General features: G+C 41.6%; 1 protein-coding gene across 3 annotated transcripts in view; it reads left to right on the top strand.

Moving 5' to 3' along the window:
* The window catches only part of KIT (KIT proto-oncogene, receptor tyrosine kinase), an 81,568-nt gene extending 64,397 nt beyond the window's left edge, over positions 1-17,171 (top strand). For 2 of the 3 annotated variants that reach the window (XM_065878077.1, XM_065878075.1), the window contains exons 8-21: positions 1,137-1,251; positions 2,905-3,086; positions 4,281-4,387; positions 4,482-4,608; positions 4,887-4,991; positions 5,491-5,601; positions 6,847-6,997; positions 8,863-8,954; positions 9,470-9,597; positions 10,671-10,793; positions 14,327-14,438; positions 14,553-14,652; positions 15,002-15,107; positions 16,231-17,171. In XM_065878077.1, the coding sequence (XP_065734149.1) occupies positions 1,137-1,251; positions 2,905-3,086; positions 4,281-4,387; positions 4,482-4,608; positions 4,887-4,991; positions 5,491-5,601; positions 6,847-6,997; positions 8,863-8,954; positions 9,470-9,597; positions 10,671-10,793; positions 14,327-14,438; positions 14,553-14,652; positions 15,002-15,107; positions 16,231-16,359 (1,688 nt within the window). In that variant the 3' untranslated portion in view covers positions 16,360-17,171. Of the gene's footprint in view, positions 1-1,136; positions 1,252-2,904; positions 3,099-4,280; positions 4,388-4,481; positions 4,609-4,886; positions 4,992-5,490; positions 5,602-6,846; positions 6,998-8,862; positions 8,955-9,469; positions 9,598-10,670; positions 10,794-14,326; positions 14,439-14,552; positions 14,653-15,001; positions 15,108-16,230 lie in introns of all 3 variants that reach the window. The other variant, XM_065878074.1, reaches the window with a different exon arrangement.
* Positions 17,172-18,269: the final 1,098 nt, after the last annotated feature.

Here is an 18,269-nt window from a genome sequence, read left to right as displayed (position 1 = left end):
TGCGCCATCTCATTTAGTTGTCACAGCATCCCTATGAAATGGGTACTCTTTGTTATTCCCCACTGGACACCCGAGGAGACTTGGTGGAAGGCAGAGAACCTCTACGTGTCGGAGCTGGGGTGCAGGTCTGTCTGCCGCACGCGGCAGCCTGTAGCTCTGTGCTCGTGCTTGGCGTCGGCACATGCGATGCTGTACCAGGGATGCAGGATGAGCACATCACCATCCCTGCCATCAGGTGTTTACAGTGGAGCTAACTAATTCTCAAAGGGTTAGAATCCTTCCGGTATATTACCAGTAGAACAATTGTATGTAAATTCATCTTCCGTTCACTTTAGTAGAAATCTCAAGAATTTGCAGTGCTCTAGGGCACCCTTGACTGAACATCAGTTGATGATTATAGTTACACAGAAATGTCAGATGAGGGCATTCCTGCTGATGATACAGTTTACTTTTTCAGTGATTATACTCAGGTTTAGACATACGTATAAATTAAACTCTTGAGCTGGTTTCCTCTTCTCATTTTCTGTTCCTGTTTTGTATTTGAAATAAAAGTCTGGAGTTAAAAGCCCACATTGGGTTTTACTCTTATGTTTTGACTTCTCTGTAAAAGGGTGATTCAGCTCCTTATCGGCACCACACCCACGCCCAGAAAAAGGGGAAACATTCTAGTTCCTGCAATAACTTGAAATGCCCGTGAAAGTTTCAATAATTTGACATCCTGATGGCAGGAAACCTTTAAACCGGATTTCCACCTTTAAGATAGTTGGGAATCCTAGAATCCTGATCAGATGCCGTCTTTCAGGTTCCCCCTCACTGTAAACAGAAACCCTGCCCAGTGGTCCTGCGACCTCAGCCATCCCCGGGACAGGGAGATCTCGGAGACCCCGGCATCCGTAGGATGGACAGTCCACGTGGGGACTGGGCAGCTCTAACCGGGAAAGCCTTTCTTGGTCAGACCCTCACATCTGCCTTCCCTGTGCCTTCCACTCACTGGTTCAGATTCTCCCCTTTGAACAACATGCTCCTCGGTGTCCCCTTTGGCCTCGAGAAAGTTATTGAGGATTCAGAAATAGTGGAGTGAGCCTTGGTGAGGTTTTCCAGCAGTCTGACATAAGGCCACTTCTCTCTCCCTGCAGCAAAGCCAGAAATCCTGACTCGTGACAGGCTCATGAATGGCATGCTGCAGTGTGTAGCAGCAGGATTCCCAGAGCCCACCATTGATTGGTATTTTTGTCCAGGAACCGAGCAGAGGTGAGATGATTATTTTGGGTACTACTTAACATGCATAAGGAAAGGACTGCAATTCACTTGAATTTCAAATATGTTTTCAGATTTTAAAAAAACCAAACTTCGTTTTGATTAATTTTTTTTCCAGCCATGTGGCTTTTTAAAGGACCTAATTGCTATATTTTTCTTGGTAGACATGAATTTTGTTTGCTGAAACACGATTACTGAATGACTTCTCTATTTTGGTGGTTATCTTCTTGGATTTATCATGCAATTTCCACCCTGCAGGTAGATAAAGCAATTTTCCAGGACAGAGTAATTAGATTTCCAGTCTATACACAGGAGGTAATATGTGTGGGAAATGTGGCTGTAGTTATCATGAAAAAAAATTACCTCGGAAGTTAATTGCCAAGTTACCAAAAAGTAATGATCGCAGAATTACCACATACATGCGGCGTTTGGGAGCTATGTGTTTTAAAAAGGTTTTCTCCTTGATTGAGGTGCCCAGGCCCTGAGCAGAGCACATCTGGCATTGAACTTCCTCCCCCTCACAATCCACACTTAAACCTTAAACTGTCCTTTCACATTACCTGGAGATGAAAATGGGGTCAGCATTGCTGTTTTTATCCATCAAATGCTGTTTTACACTCAGGCCAGTGTAACGTCACGATCATTTAAATAGTCAGGATAATAATAGAAATTTCATTTTTCACGGAATAGACCTTTTTTATCAACACCAAGTTGGAAGAGGTCACATGGGATTGTTCTTCTCAGCTGAGTTTTAGTGGAGTGTTTTCTTTGGGGAGTAATAGGGGGTTCAAGACCCCTGGAAAGTATGCCCACAGGGAAAGCAACCACAGTAGTTTTAGACATCTGTTGAGCAAATATTTATGGAGTTCCACCTCTAGGCCAGACATGGGTCTGGTGAACAAAACACCTGAGTCCCATTTGGGAGTTTATATTCTAATGGGCAGAGATGGGCAGAAGATGAAATAAATAACTACCATATGCAGGTGTTAAGTGCTAAGGGGGAAAGTAAAGAGCAAGGTAAGGGAATAGAAAATTGCCAGGCATATGGGGGGGATAATTTAAAATAGGGTCATCTGAGTCTTTGCCACCTGGAGTCCAGCCCAGCGGCATGATTGTACCTCGAGCCGTAGGGTCCTCACGTCTGGTGTTTGGCGGCTGGCCCTGTCTTCATCCTCATAGACTTTACTGCTTTCCTCCTCCACGCTCTTCCTTTTCAATCCTTCATACGTTCTTTCACCTTTATTTATAAAAGGCTACTGTGTGCCAGGATATGAACCAACCTTCTTATTGAATTCATCTCTGATCCTTTCGATAACCCTCCAAGATGGGTATTACCACCCCAAGTTTGCAGCTGTAGGAACTGAGTCTTGGAGGGTTTAAGTACTAGTCGGAAGTCAACAGAATAGGTGTTTTGAGTCCAGATTTCGAACCCACCTCTCACTCTGAAACCCTCTTTCTTCTTTTCCAAGCGCTTTTCTTGTTCACGGTGCCACAGACGTGCTCATCCGTCATCACGCTCTTCAGTTGTAAAAGGAAATGTCTGATCACAAACCTGACTTAGTTTTAAAAGTATGCCACATCCAATGTGTTTGATCCATTGATTCTTTTTCCTAGAGTAAGTCTGCACTGCTGTTTTTTTCCCGCTAGATGTTCTGTCCCTGTTGGGCCAGTGGATGTGCAGATCCAAAACTCATCTGTGTCACCATTTGGAAAACTAGTGGTTTACAGCTCCATTGATGACAGCGCCTTTAAGCACAATGGCACGGTGGAGTGCAGGGCTTACAACGATGTGGGCAAGAGTTCTGCCTATTTTAACTTTGCATTTAAAGGTAACAGCAAAGGTATATTTCTTTTTAATCCAATTTAAGGGGATGTTTAGGCTCGGCCTGCCATGTCAATCATGATTTTAAGTCCATTCCATCCCTGGCCATGTCATTTCTGGTAATAGTCACATTGCACGTTTGATTGTCATCAAACTTACTCGGTTTCATCCTGTGCTAGTTTGTTAATAAAATGTGTGCAGTAACCACGTACTATATGTATTTTATGCGTGCGTGCACGTATGTATGTGTGTGCATATGTATCTGTATAAAATTAATCGTGTATTTCCAACGGTTTCCATTAGGAAGGGGTAGAGAAAGAAAATAGGAGAACCAGACTTACTTTATATTCAAACAGAAACAGAATTGGGACAATTTAAAGATTTAAATTCAATGAAAAATTATTTAAGTTGTGACTTAAAGTCAGTTATTTTAACAGATTGCCAGACACCATATCACAAAGTTAACATTACCTTTTATGGAATCATGTTAGTGAACTATTTCTTTACCATCTTTAAAATTTGATTCATGAGTGACCAGCTCTCCTAACATAAGTTGAACGATGCATGTGGACGAATTGATGAATCGGTATGAAGTCAGAAGACAAAGGAACTAGACACCTACATTCTTAGGGCTCGGTTTTTGTTTCTTGAGTTGGCAAAGACGAGTGCCAGAAAGTGGTGTTTGTTCAGTTTTTGAGTAACGAGGGGAAGAATCTTACATTGTTCTTCATCGTAGGTTTTTTTTCAGGTAGTGCAGTGAAAAGAACACTTTAAAAGTGTTTTTCTCGGTTGTGAAAGAAGCTCAATGTTCAGTGTAGAAAATTTGGAAAGTCAGGAAAACATAAAGAAGAAACTATAAAATATCCATAAAGGAAACACTTTAAAGTTCAAGGCAGGAATTTGAAGTGCAAAGTTCACTGAGATGTCGCTTTTCACTGACAAACAGCGTAACGTTATTCTTGTGCTATGGAAATCGCAACTTCTTTTCCACAGTCGTCTGGTTTAAAGCTGTTATTTTAAAAGATTCCTTTGAATAACAAGAATAAGATAATAATCAAGGCAAGGAGCTCAGGTGCAACTGGTTTGACTTCTGCCGTGATGGGCAGTAAGGTGGGAGGTGGGCGAGTTGGGGGCAAGGTGGTCGTGGTGAAGATCCGACCCCACTAACAGGTTGTGATTCCACGTTCCTCCTTCATTTTAGAACAAATCCATGCCCATACCCTGTTCACGCCTTTGCTGATTGGTTTTGTGATCGCAGCTGGTATGATGTGTATCATCGTGATGATTCTTACATACAAATATTTGCAGGTAACCATTTATTTGTTCTCCGCCTTGAACGCTGTAATGGCTGAACCATTAACCATTAAAAGATGATGCCTCTTTCCCTTTCTCCCTCCACCAGAAACCCATGTATGAAGTACAGTGGAAGGTTGTTGAGGAGATAAATGGAAACAATTATGTTTACATAGACCCAACGCAACTTCCTTATGATCACAAATGGGAGTTTCCCAGAAACAGGCTGAGTTTTGGTCAGTATGCAACAGGGGCTTTCCACGTAACCTTTTTGTGTACACATAACAGTGACTTTAGGGAACCCCAGTAGCTTCCTTTTATTTTATTCCACCTGAAACAATAAGTGTTTTTTGTGAGATTTCACCACCTTTGATAGATTTGGCATCAAGCACACTTTAAGGAAGTGTATCTAGACAAATTTGTCCCAAATCCTTTATTGGTTCTGAAATGACACAAATAGTCCTTCAGTCCCACCACACCATTGCCACTTACTTCCTTGTCTTCTTTTCTATAGGGAAAACCTTGGGTGCCGGCGCCTTCGGGAAAGTTGTTGAGGCCACTGCATACGGCCTAATTAAGTCAGATGCGGCCATGACTGTTGCTGTGAAGATGCTCAAACGTAAGTTCCTGCAGGCTACTGTGTGTGCTCACCACCAGTGTCCCAGATTTGTCTTTTTTGGGGCTTTGTTTTTTGGGGGAGATATAGTTGTTTTACAACGTTGCGTTAGTTTCTACCATATAGCAAAGAGAAGTAGAGTTCCCTGTGCTATAAGTAGGTTCTCATTAGTTATCTTTCGTTTTTTTTTTTTTTTTTTTTTTTTTTTTGCGGTACACGGGCCTCTCACTGTTGTAGCCTCTCCCGTTGTGGAGCACAGGCTCAGCGGCCACGGCTCACGGGCCCAGCCGCTCCGCGGCATGTGGGATCTTCCCGGACCTGGGCACGAACCCGTGTCCTCTGCAGGCGGCAGGCAGACTCTCAACCACTGCGCCACCAGGGAAGCCCTAGTTATCTATTTTATACATACTAGTGTATATGTGTTAATCCCAATCTCCCAGTTCATCCCAACGCCCCCCCTCCAGATTTGTTTTTTGCTAAAATAAGGTGTTTCTAATTTTAGCAAGTGCCCATTTAACGGAACGCGAAGCCCTAATGTCTGAACTCAAAGTCTTAAGCTACCTCGGTAATCATGTGAATATTGTGAATCTTCTTGGAGCATGCACCATTGGAGGTAAGGCCATGGCTAACCTGACTCTTGTTATGGGTCAAATTATCAAAAGATGGGAGATTTTGATATGGTTTTTGACAATGCTTGATTATAAGCTTCTTGCAAGATTTTGACCCAGGCGGCTAACCTCTTGCTGGATTCCTGCACCCCACCACCCAAGCTATTGTACTTAAGAATGTATATTTCAGGTTTTATCATCATGGGGCAGGACAGCCCAGGACATACCCTAGTTACAGTCGTGTATGTCTCACCGACATTGACCTCTTGAATATCTCGAGAATGTCTCATCTCCTCCAGAAAGCTTTTCTTTTACCTTGTGAGCTTTTATATTTTGCTGGATGACATTTAGCCACTAAAGGGTTAATGTTCATGTACATACCGTCATTAAAAATAGGCCTCTAAGCCTTCCAGCCCTCAAATATACACCAAATGAGCAAACACTTCACTTCTATAAAAAAGAAATTTCCAATTCGGAAGCAGTCATTAGTCCTCTCATCAAGGCTTTCTGTGATGTTGCCAGAAGGCATTTTGGTCAGAAGGAACAAAGATGTGTAAAATGAGCCATTCCTCAAGGTCTGGAGAGATCCACTGTCAAGTTGACAGGGTCATGTAATTTCGTAAAACAGCCCCCATAAATGTTGCTTCACCACATCACAAATTGTTCCTGAGAGATTTCTGCCCGAGTTAATTAGTTGCCTGTTAACGTCAGAGCTACAGTTTTTGAGGCGTTCACAACACCAAAAAAAAAAAAAAAAAAGTTCGACAGCTAGGCCCTGGAACACAGGTGATGCCCTGTCATTTCAGGGTTTCCCCCACCTCCTAGTCTCAGCTGGTGGTTCTGGTGGTTGGTTTTCCTATTATGCCACAGTTTTTTTTGTTTTGTTTTGTTTTTTGTGCTCATCATCATTTCCATAATAACATTACCAAGAGGCATGGAGCCCCCATTGTAAACAGAAGTGAATCAAAGGATTCATATAGGAGGCTTGATGATAATATAACGGTGAAAGCTATAACTCTTGTCTAAAACCAGCAGTCATGCCTGGCCCCTAATCACTTAGAAATTCAGGTAAAAAGGTTACTCTGCTGCTTTTTGCTAAGCAATGTTAATAGATAGCATTGTACTCGTACTAAGTAGGCTTAGCCTTGAACCTGAGTGTGAATGGCCGTGATGACCCTTGGGTATTTTTATGGGAGGCTGGATGGTCTGTATATCTCGCCTTTTTCTAACCTTTTCTGAAATGCTCGTAGGTCCTACCCTGGTCATTACAGAATATTGTTGCTACGGTGACCTTTTGAATTTTTTGAGAAGAAAGCGTGATTCATTTATTTTCTCAAAGCAGGAAGATCACGCAGAAGCGGCGCTTTATAAAAACCTTCTCCATTCAAAGGAGTCTTCCTGGTAAGACTGATTTACATAAATAGCTGTTGACAGTTCATGGAGTCATGAGGGTTTACAATCAAGGTTGATTCTTTAAAAAAGCGAACCTGAGGTACTTTGAGGTACAAAATCAGAATTATTAAATCATTTAAATGTGATTAACGGTTTAGAAAGTTCAAATAGTGTTTTTAAGGATTGAAATAGTGTTGAACTTAAATTTTTGTTGATTCTTAAAAATGCATCTTTAGTGTTTTTCTAAGCTTTAGTTCTATTCAATTGAATGAATTCTGTACCTATTTCTCTTATCATCGTTCTGTTCTTGTGTGTCATTCTCTTTATACTGTTGAGCCGGGTAGTGTATGCTTTACAGTGAGACACTGTTTATAGGGAAAGTGGGAAAGGCTGCCGAATTGTCACAGTAAATTCCTTGAAAACCTTTAACAGAATGGCAAAGAGCTCCAAACAGCTCTCTGCACATAGGTTTCTCACCATCTACCTCTGAATTATTTCTGTGTACCTTACCCTTTCTTTTCTTAACTCATGCTCTCAAAGGCACAACTACTCCAGCACATTTTTAAAACTTGTGCCTTCTTTTCATCTCTTTCATCCTTGATACCATTCTGAATTTGAATGATGTGTCAAGGGCTTCAAGTTCCTTTAAGGAAAATTGGTGTAGTTTACAACCAGAATAGAATTCTGTGCCGTGTCTTGCCTTTTCTTTCCAAGTGTTGTTAAGATCTGCCATTTAAGACTTCCTAGATCACCCTGCCCAACAGAAATCCTAGTAATTGTGCCTAATCCCTTATACTTTATATTTCTGCAGTTGTGTGATGGGTTTCCTCTTTCCTTTTTATTTACTATATCCCCTACATTTTGAGAAGGCAAGACTTGTCTCCTAAACTTAAACCCAGGCCCTCAAGGAGACCTTGGTAAATACTGTTGATAGGCGGTTACCTCCTAAAGTGTTTTTCTATACCTCTGGCTGAAGTTTTAAATCCTAGGTGAAGCTTTTTAATTTTTTTTTCAATCCTGTGAACTTTGAGTAGTGACAAGTGGAAGTAAAATACAGTATAAACCAAACCATCTTTTGTTAGTTTCTCTAGTGCACATCCTCTTTATATGAATAAATGAGCCACTTTGCCTTATTTCTAAAACCTTGGCCCCTTATATATTTTTTAACTTTCTGAAGTAATGGCCTAAGTTGTTCAGTCCTGTGTAGTGTTTTCTGTGCTTTGGGATCCCATATGGGATTGGAACCACCAGCACACTCTGAAGGAGATTGTTGTCATGGTGTTTCTATGCTAATCAGAAGCAGGAAGTACTAGAAATCTTGAAGGCTCTCCAGCCAAATGTTGCAGATTCAAGAGGTCCAGATGGTTCAGAAAATCATCCAAATTATTGGTGTTTATCTGAACCAAACTTGGTTTTTTTAACCCTTCTTCCATCAGTTGCTATATGTTAGTGATCTCTGTCTTCCCCCACTAATAACACATCTCAGAAGCTCTGGTTCTTTGTCTCTTTCATCTTGTCTCTCTTGAGGCTAATTTAGAGAGTTTGAAGTAATGTGGGATAATGGTTTTGGTTCTCTGCTTCTCATTAAATCCCTGGTGTCAAGAGATGGGAAATTTCTGACCTGAGTTCCATCTACAATTGAACACAAAAAAAGGCCATCTAATTCCTGGGGATTGGACCCGAATGTTGAATATTAAAAACTCATATCTTACTGAACAAGATTTTCCTTATTGAAACTTTGGCAATGCTTTCTTTAAATAAAAGCAGCCTCTTCTGTTCAAAAAGGGATGGGGAGGTAGAGCCTGGCCCTTGTGTGCTCCCCCCATTTCCCATTTTATTTAATCATGATTTGATGGATGTTTCATCTCTCCCAGCGGTGATAGCACTAATGAGTACATGGACATGAAACCCGGAGTTTCTTATGTTGTACCAACCAAGGCAGACAAAAGGAGATCTTCGAGAATAGGTGGGTACCTATCAAGCAATAAAAACAACTTCATTGACAGAGGGTTTCTCATACCACTGTGGAATCTAACACCATTCCTGTAGTGACCGGTTCTCCTTTAGGATAGGACCCAATGGCCTAGGATCCAGTGGCAGTGCCAGTGGTCAATGGCAGTTAAGGGTTGCGAGTGGATATTTGGGGTCAGAGCGTGTGTTATTGTATCTGAGCATTTTACTGCATATATGATAACATGCATATCAAAATACATCAAATACATATTTTGCATATAAAAAGTATGAGACTCTTGTATTCATCCACTGTTCTTGTTCCCTGAAGATTTTGTAACTTAGCCCAGGATTGGGAATATTAGCTTTGTGATTCAGTACCTACCTGTCCTTAACACTGGGGAGGTGATTTGCCTGCAAGTTCACATCAGTTCCTTGATTACCAGCCCTTGGAGGTATTGTTGTCACTGTCTTTTACTGTCCTTACTTGAAGGTTTTAATTGCTAGGAAAATCCCTTCTCCTCCTAACAGGTTCATACATAGAAAGAGACGTGACTCCTGCCATCATGGAAGATGATGAGTTGGCCCTAGACCTGGAGGACTTGCTGAGCTTTTCTTACCAGGTGGCAAAGGGCATGGCCTTCCTCGCCTCGAAGAATGTAAGTGAGGGTGATTCTCAGAAGAGTCCTCTCCTTGCCCCCAGGGCCCCCAAGGGGCATTTTAGAGCCATAGTTAGAAGGCAGAGTGTCACTTGAAATGTGGTAACCAAAAGCAGAGGAAATACGGTTTCTTCATGTTCTAACTGCTGTCTCTTCGGAATTCAAGTTCTCATTTATAAGCTTTAACGTGCAAGCCTATCTAAATAAGCTTTCTATGAATATATTTTTTATATGCAATGAATTCATTTAAAACTTGGCTTTTAGGATATAGGAGCTGCTCTTAGAAAATAAAGAGATAATTATTTTGTCAGCCAAAGGAGGGGGTACCTCATGTAGTTGCAGTGCTCAGTGAAGCACATACTTGGGTCTTTTTGAAGTTAGACCTCAAATATTGCATGTATGGTTTACAAAGTGCAGGGGAGTAAGGAATCAAGAGAGAGCGATAAACATTTGATCAGAAGGTTGGGGGTGGGAAGAGAATGATGGAACCAAAACAAGGAACATGGTCTCTGGAAGGGTGAGAGGAATTCCTTAGGAAATGGGACATGCAGAATAGAATGAGGTTACAGAACCTACCCTTAAGTTATCATTGGTGACATTTCCAAACAATTACCAAACTAAAAGAGGATATAGGGTGGCTGAAATAAAGAGCCTCTTCCCTTTGTCCTTAGGAGGTATCAGATTGAAGTTGTAGACATTTTAGAAACTCTTTAAAAGGACATTCAAAGAGAAGCATATAAAATGAGTTTTCCGTTTAAAAAAATGATGGGACTATTTATAATGTATTTTCCTATGAATGAAAGTAGTCCTAAGGAAAAAAAGAAGCATTATTCAAGTTGGTTTTGAAAGTGATTATAGTAATTAAGGTCCTAACAATGTGAAACACAAATTTGAACATCATTCAAAGTGTAATCTAGATACTTATTTTTGGTGCACTGAATAGTTTAAACGTAAAGCAAAAGTATTGGCACTGTGTGACATAAGCAGCATTCTAGTATTAAACATAGCTTTCACTCTTTAAAAGTTTAAAATAAATGTAAATGGTTTTCTTTTGTCTCCCACTCTCCTAATAGTGTATTCATAGAGACCTGGCAGCCAGAAATATCCTCCTTACTCATGGTCGAATCACAAAGATTTGTGATTTTGGTCTAGCCAGAGACATCAAGAATGATTCTAATTATGTGGTCAAAGGAAACGTGAGTACCCACTCTCTCTTGACAGTCCAGTGAAGGATTTTTGTTTCAAGTTTTCTTAAGTATTGCTTTTTAGGATTTTCATAATGCAAATCCTACCTTTGCGGTACCATGCATTTTAGCAGTCAAATTAAGTGTACTTTAGCAAAATTCCGATAATAGAATTCCTAGTTCTAATTGTGTAATTATGAAGCATGTGAAGGAAACAGAAATAGCCTTAATTTTCATTATAGCCTGAGAATAGCAATGAACTTGATTTTGTTCAAGTGAAACAAATGTGGACCTGAAGGTCACAGCAGGAGAATTTTATTTTGAGATTGACATGCTATGTGCAAAAGATAATGTTAAGTCTAAGATAATGTTCAGAGTTAGGTATATAGAATGTTGAATCTTATAATCAAGAGCTTATTAAAGACATTCATAAGGAATAATTGGCTTACGGAACATAGTGATTTTATTTCAAAGTGCTTTCATTGCCAATTTTCATTGTATCATCAGGACAAACCCTCGGCATTAGAATGCAAGTCTTCACATTTTAAAAGTTGGGGAAACTAAAGACAGTGTATTTTAGTGATATTTGTCTGAGATGACCCAGGTCAGTAGAGGCTGAAGCCAGAGCCTACGATTTCTAGAGGAATATCCCATTAGTATGGGAAGCCAATAGTCTTGAACATATATTCTTCTACATCTATTTTCCCAGGCCCATACCTATAGTCCAGAGCTATTCCTGGAGGTAGCTCTTGTGTGCCTTATGATGATGTAATATTTCCTTCTCCCATCACTATGGCATCTCTGTGGGTGGGCTGTACGAGACTTGTTTCTTTGCAGAAATGTTCCTGGATTTACTTCCTGATGATAGCATGCGTTTCTAGTAACTCGCTAAGGCTAGGAGTGTTAATAACACCAAGTCCTCTCCGTCCTGGTACACTATTGGAAGGAAGAATGAAAGGTGGTTCTCTATCCAGGCCTTTGAGTATTGACAGAAGGCTACTGGGTTCTGGACCCAGTCTTGCTGAGTTCGAACCTGGTTCTATCGTTTAGTGGCTGTGTGATATTTGGCAAGGATTACCCCAGCACCTCTGAACCTTGGTTTTTCTCTTGGTAATAATACTGTCACCTGCCTCATGAAGTTGCTGTGAGGATTAAATGAGTTAATATACATAGTAGGGTGTTTAGAATAGTGCCAGGCACACTGTGGCTAATACTTACGTGAGGCACTTATTATTATGGCTAGATGTCTTATTTAGAATCTAAGTAATCATGACAGTGATTCTAAATCATGATTTAGAATCTAAGTAATCATGTCTTATTTAGTATCTAAGTAATCATGACAGGCAGCTTCTTAATAGCCCATTCTTGGCTCGTGACCTTAGTTGGAATTAACAAGGATGGGTCAGGTGGTTAGGTGCCACCAGGCTTCAGATTGTGGACTCCAGCTAAGCCAGTTCTACTAACCAGTCACAGATATCACCCTTCACCAGGCTACTGGGTAAGGAGACCCAATGGGACAAAATTAAAAGCAGGGAAACTCACACAACATGTTATTGGCCCCAAATTTACATCATAGTCATTTGAGACCTCCTCGTTGTGTCAGTTTCTCTGAAAGTTCTTCACACACGTTCTTGGTCGTTTTTGTGCTGTGGCCCCTATCATAGTCTGGTGACACCTGTGGATCCCTTGTCAGAACACTGTTTTAAATGCATAAAATACATAGGATACTGAGAAAAGCCATTAAATGGAAATGAAGTTATTAAAATATTAAAAAGTACCTCTGTGATATTCATTACACGTGCTTCTTTGTTACACAGAATAACATGTTCTAACTGTGGGTCTAACAACTACTGTAATGTCTAAGTGATGAATATAAAACTGTAATGTGAAGGTATCTATGTTACTGTTGGTGACAAAGTCACAGGCACTGCTAAGACCTGGTGCTTTATTGCCTGCATTTATAATTTAAGGAAATGCTCGACTTTAGTTAGTCAACACAAGAATGTAATTTTTTCCCTTCCAAGTTCACAAGCTCCTGAATTCAAGACACATTGTAAATCTCAGGTTAAGGGCCTCTATAAGAGTTTTAGCACAAAATCTGGGAGGGGATACTGGAAAGCACTTTTTTTTTTTCCTACTGACTAAAATAACTTTAAGACCAGAAAAAATTGTCTTCCCAGTTTTCAATCCTAAATGGACTAAGCGAAGGATTGATTGAACTTTTTATGGTAAATTAAGATCCAGGAATTCAGAAATGTCTCTAAGAGGACTAGTCACAGAAAGTTTGGCTCGAGGTTAGCAGGAGGAGTTCAGGATGTGAAGTTCAGCCATTGAATTTCAACCCCAAATCTGCCACTCACCACCTTGGAATAGTCATAGTCAGCATATCCGCTACTCTCTATCACGTGCTTGCTTGTACAGGGCAAGTTTTCAGACACTAGTGAGTCAGCAGTACCCAGCTAAGCACTGGTACCCATATTATCTCATTTAACCCCCAAGACAACTCATGGAATTTGAAGTATTATTTTTGCTTTACAGAAGAATATCCTGAGGCTTAATTATAGATTAAGTCACATAAGTGACTTTCCCACTGTATTAGTAAGGGATAGTTTTGGTTGCATATGACAGAACACCGCCAAAAAAGTAAAACAAGTATAGGAGTAGCAGGCTGGGCCTGGTATGGAGGTTCCATGATGTACTAGGGGGAGCGAATTCCTCCACCTTTGTTTCTTTTTTTCTTTTTTTTTACCATCCTTGGTGTAGCCCTTATCTTCATGGTCCATGATATGGCCATGAGAGAGCCAGCCAACACATCCAGAAGAGACAAGAAGGAAAAGGCCACAGGGCACATGCCAGCTTCATTTTAAGGAAGTTCTCCTAAAGCTGTCACACAACACTTATATACCTTAGTGGCCAAAACTGAGCCACGTGGCTGCACACAGCTGGGAAGGAGCTGGGCCATGCAGTCCTTACCGTGGGAGGCCATGTTTCTATTAAGGGAAGAGGGTAAATAACGTTCAGTGGTAACTAACCTCTGTGTTACACAAGGCCAGTGGTGGAGCCAGGGTTAGAACCCATGTATCTGTGTCTGACATCTGGGCTCCTATCCACCACACTGTACAGACTCAATGTCCCCCTCTTGAAAATGGGGATAGTATACAGTTGAACAATGCAGGGACGAATCTCAGTATAAATTAGAGCCAGCCCTCCGTATCCACGGTTTCTCTGCATTCTTGGATTCGACTCACCGCAGACCGTGTAGAATTTATTATTGAAACATATTCATGTGTAAGTGGACCCATGCAGTTCAAACCCTCGTTGTTCAAGGGTCAGCTGTACTTGTGATCCACCTATTTCAGAGGCAGTCGGGGTCATCTGAGGTTATGTGGGTGGAAGGCCTTCGTGAGATGCCCGTCAAGTTCTCACCTCCACCTCTCAGCAGAAGCAACATTTATAGGAATATATTCTGTTCCGTGTTTTTGTTTTTGTTTTTGTTTTTGAGCTTCGTAATTAACATTGTTGACTCTGTTATGCTTCCATTGCAGGCTCGGCTACCTGTGAAGTGGATGGCACCAGAGAGCATTTTCAACTGTGTGTACACATTTGAAAGTGATGTCTGGTCCTATGGGATTTTTCTGTGGGAGCTGTTCTCTTTAGGTAAAACGAGCCTTGCCCAAGCCTCCTTGATCAGACTTAGAGCATCTTCTTTAAGGTGTTGTCAGCGTCCTGCTTGCGTATTGTTACACTGATTGCAAACTGTTTGTGCCTCAGGAAGCAGCCCCTACCCTGGAATGCCAGTCGATTCTAAATTCTACAAGATGATCAAGGAAGGTTTCCGAATGCTCAGCCCTGAGCACGCACCTGCGGAAATGTAAGGGCCCGGACATTCTTCCTTCAGATAATGTTTCCCCTTTTATTTTCCTTTTTAAAGACAAGCTCAGATGTTGAGGGTTTTCACTAGCACAGTTTGAAATGTCGCTTGGTTCCTTTTTTATGACATCCTGGTCAAAGGTCATTTCTGTAGCTGACTTTCATAACTCTTGTCGCCCAATATACAGAAAGTTTGGGCAGCATCTCCTAGACACAGTTTTAGTTTATGCCCGTGTCATTCACTATGTCCAGTTGCGTAGCCCTGGAATGATTTTTGAAATTGCCGCGTGGCATACACCTGAGGACCAGTTAAGGCCACTGAGGAGTGATAAACGGCCCTCATCTTGCAGGTATGACATCATGAAGACTTGCTGGGATGCTGATCCCCTGAAAAGGCCAACATTTAAGCAGACTGCGCAGCTGATTGAGAAGCAGATTTCAGAGAGCACCAGTCATGTGAGTACTAGCCGGGCAAAGGACCTCTGCTCTCTTGGTTCCAAGCGTGTCCTTCTCAGGCTCTGGGGGTAAGGACTAAGCTACCCACCCCTTCTCTCCTTGGCTTAGGCTGTAAATTGGGCTTTGGGTAGGAAAGTAAAGCAATGGAGACAGTTTCTTTTTACCCAACCCCCCCCAATTCTGGGCCAAGGGCTATGAAATAAGGAGGTGAAAGAGTATAGAGGGCTTGGCACTCAGAAGTGTGGACATAGATGTTTCCATAAGGATTTGCCACATTTCCTCTTCCACCCCAAGTGCTGGTCATGGGGTCGGCATGCGCTCTGCCTCACGTGTCAGGCTATTCAGCCTTTGGAGGGTTGGGGTGATGTGCACTAGAATAAAATCAGAGAAAAGACAGCTTGTTGCTGCAGTAAAATAAACCTTCTGCTCAAGAAAGCATAGCCAGAATGTGGCAGATAGCTGTCATGGCCACAAGCCATAGAGAATGAAGAGTTGTTTGAAGTTGGGAGATCCCTCCCAGTGATTTGAGGAGGGGGGAAATCAAAACTCAAATCCATCATTTGTTTGGCTTTTAAGGAAGAATGAGTGATCCTTACTTTGACTCAGATTTTTTTTAAGCTGCCTTTTCTCTGGTTTGTGTGTTTAGAACTGTCTTTTCTTCAGCATATACCACTGATACTTTTGGGTTGAAGCTTGCTCTTCCGGGTGTCAAAGCACATTTTGAATTAAACAGCGTTTCACACCCAAGAGCCTGGTTCTCAATGGAAGACCCCCGGAAGGACCACCGATTTCTTAGTGACTGACATCAGCCTTTGGATTGGAGTTGGCTGTAGAGATTTATACACCTTTTATAAAAGTTAGATCATTCTCTTTCCCAGATGTGTCCCAGCAGAAAAGCACATTTTGCACCATCACTTCTTAGGTAATCAGACCTTGGGGAAAATGAGGGATAGAACAAAGCTTGTCTTTGGTCAATATGATTTGGTTCTTGGCTCTAAGGTCTTGTAAACCTCCTGGCTTTAGGAGTCTTCCTAAGTTGTGATTCTGAGGCTGCAGACGTGCCCCTTTGTTGCTGTGCTCGTTATGGGGACTGGTGTATTAACTGCGGACTTGTTTTCCTCAGATTTATTCCAACTTAGCGAACTGCAGCCCCCATCGGGAGACCCCCTCGGTGGACCGTTCCGTGCGGATCAACTCGGTGGGCAGCAGCACATCCTCCACGCAGCCTCTGCTTGTCCACGAAGACGTCTGAAGCAGAATGCGCATCTGGGGGTCGGTGGGGGGGCTCCCCGACAAGAACGGCCCCCATTCTTTTGGTTTTCATAATGGTTATTTTGTTTTCCTTCGACTCGAATCCTACTCCAGGGTAATGGACACCCCACTGTACTCCTGTCTTTATGAGCACACTTTAGTGGCCGATGATTTCTGTCATCAGCTACCATTGAGCTGCATATGTTCCCAATAGCAAGCGAGCCCCCGTTAACGGAATAACTTCAGACTTGGAGAAAGGGTGGGTGGGATGGGCTATAGACACCCTGAGTCCTTCCCAGGGCTTCTCCAATTTCTGCCTGAAAAGCATAGTTGACAGTTTATTTGAATACATGGCAGTAGTCACCCTCATTCCTCATAACCATCCGTAATGATACGATGATACAGCAAGATTAGAAACCAAAAGCTCATCCCTTGATGTGGAAAATAGAATGTTATTCAAAGGGCAGAAGCCTATGAGTATCTGGGCTCAAGAAATCTAGTATTTCATGCTGGGAGTGAGACGTAGGCCGTGGAAAAATGCTTTCCAGGCACGAATAAAGACTGCTGGGTGTGAGCCTTTGTGGTCCGGACCTGTTTTCTAAATAGAGTTCACAGTTAGGGAGCTGAATTGGAGAGAAGGCCTCCCCAGCCTGCATTTTGTATATACTCATCTGTAAATTGTACAGATTCACATATTTGAGGGGGGAAACCCACAAGATGTAGTTTCTGGATACGATTCTGGCTTGAGTCTGCTGTGTGTAGGGATAGCTGAAGAGCCAGACAAGTTTGAAGGAAACCGTTAGTGCTTTTTTTTTTTTTTCTTTTTTAAAGAAAATACATAATTGCCAAGCACAGTCTTAACAGAGATCTCCTTTGTAGCCGATGAACTTGCTCTAGAGATTGTCCAGAACAAGTTGACCAGCTTCAGAATGGCATTGTGTTCAGTGGATTTGATGCCGTTTGAAAAAGTGACCGATTTACTGCATGACTCCGGCAGAAGGGACAAAACAGTACTGTCTCAGTTGGATTCTTCTGTAGCCGGAAATAAACTTTAGATTCAGCCTCCATCACAGACATGTCCTAGACACTGGGCCAGTATCTATATAAGTGTGTGTGTGTGTGCGTGCACACGTGTGTATGCTTGTAGACAAATATTTTGGGAGTAGTCTTGCCTTGAGCCCAAGAGGGTCCTTCAGTACCCAAGAAGTCGCTTGGCTTTCTTCAGCACAGTTCTTGTTTCACTCCACCTAGCTGTGTAGAGAAGCTTACCAAAGCTTACATAGAGGCATATAGAAAGTGGAGTGTTTAAGTACCTGTTTATTTGCAATCCACCTGCACTTAAGGCACTCTGTTATTTATACTCAACATACTCTACCTGTTCCTTAGACCTTATTAATGCTACTTTCCCACTGAAACATATTTAAATTTTACACTTTAGGCTGTAGCCTGGATATTACTGTTAGAGTTTAACTTTTTTTTTCCTGCCCAACTATAAGAGATCCATGGGTACATGGCAAGGTTTGTGTGTTGTCTCGTGAGATTCAGGTATGCTGCCCTCACGGTTTTCTCCTCCTAGGTCTCTTAGCTTTCATTTAGAGAACTGTGGCCATTTATCTGGAAGTAACCATTTGCACTGGAGTTCTATGCTCTCGCACCTTTCCAAAGGTAACAGGTTGGGGCGTTTTGTTGTCACGTAAGAAGTTGTTGCTGTTTGCCATACTTTGAAAATTTCCTTTGTGTTTCTATTGACTTTGATTATAGTAAGAAAAATGGTTGTTAATTGTAGATGTCTAGGTACTTCAGGGGCACTTCACTGAGAGTTTTGTCTTGGATATTCTTGAAAGTTTATATTTTTATAATTTTTTTTTTTTTTTTTACATCCCATGTTTCTTTGGCAGTGGCTTAATGTTT

The sequence above is a fragment of the Phocoena phocoena genome, chromosome 5 (assembly GCF_963924675.1).
Source record: "Phocoena phocoena chromosome 5, mPhoPho1.1, whole genome shotgun sequence".
Classification (NCBI taxonomy): Eukaryota; Metazoa; Chordata; class Mammalia; order Artiodactyla; family Phocoenidae; genus Phocoena; species Phocoena phocoena.
This window is presented reverse-complemented; position numbering and strand designations above follow the sequence as displayed.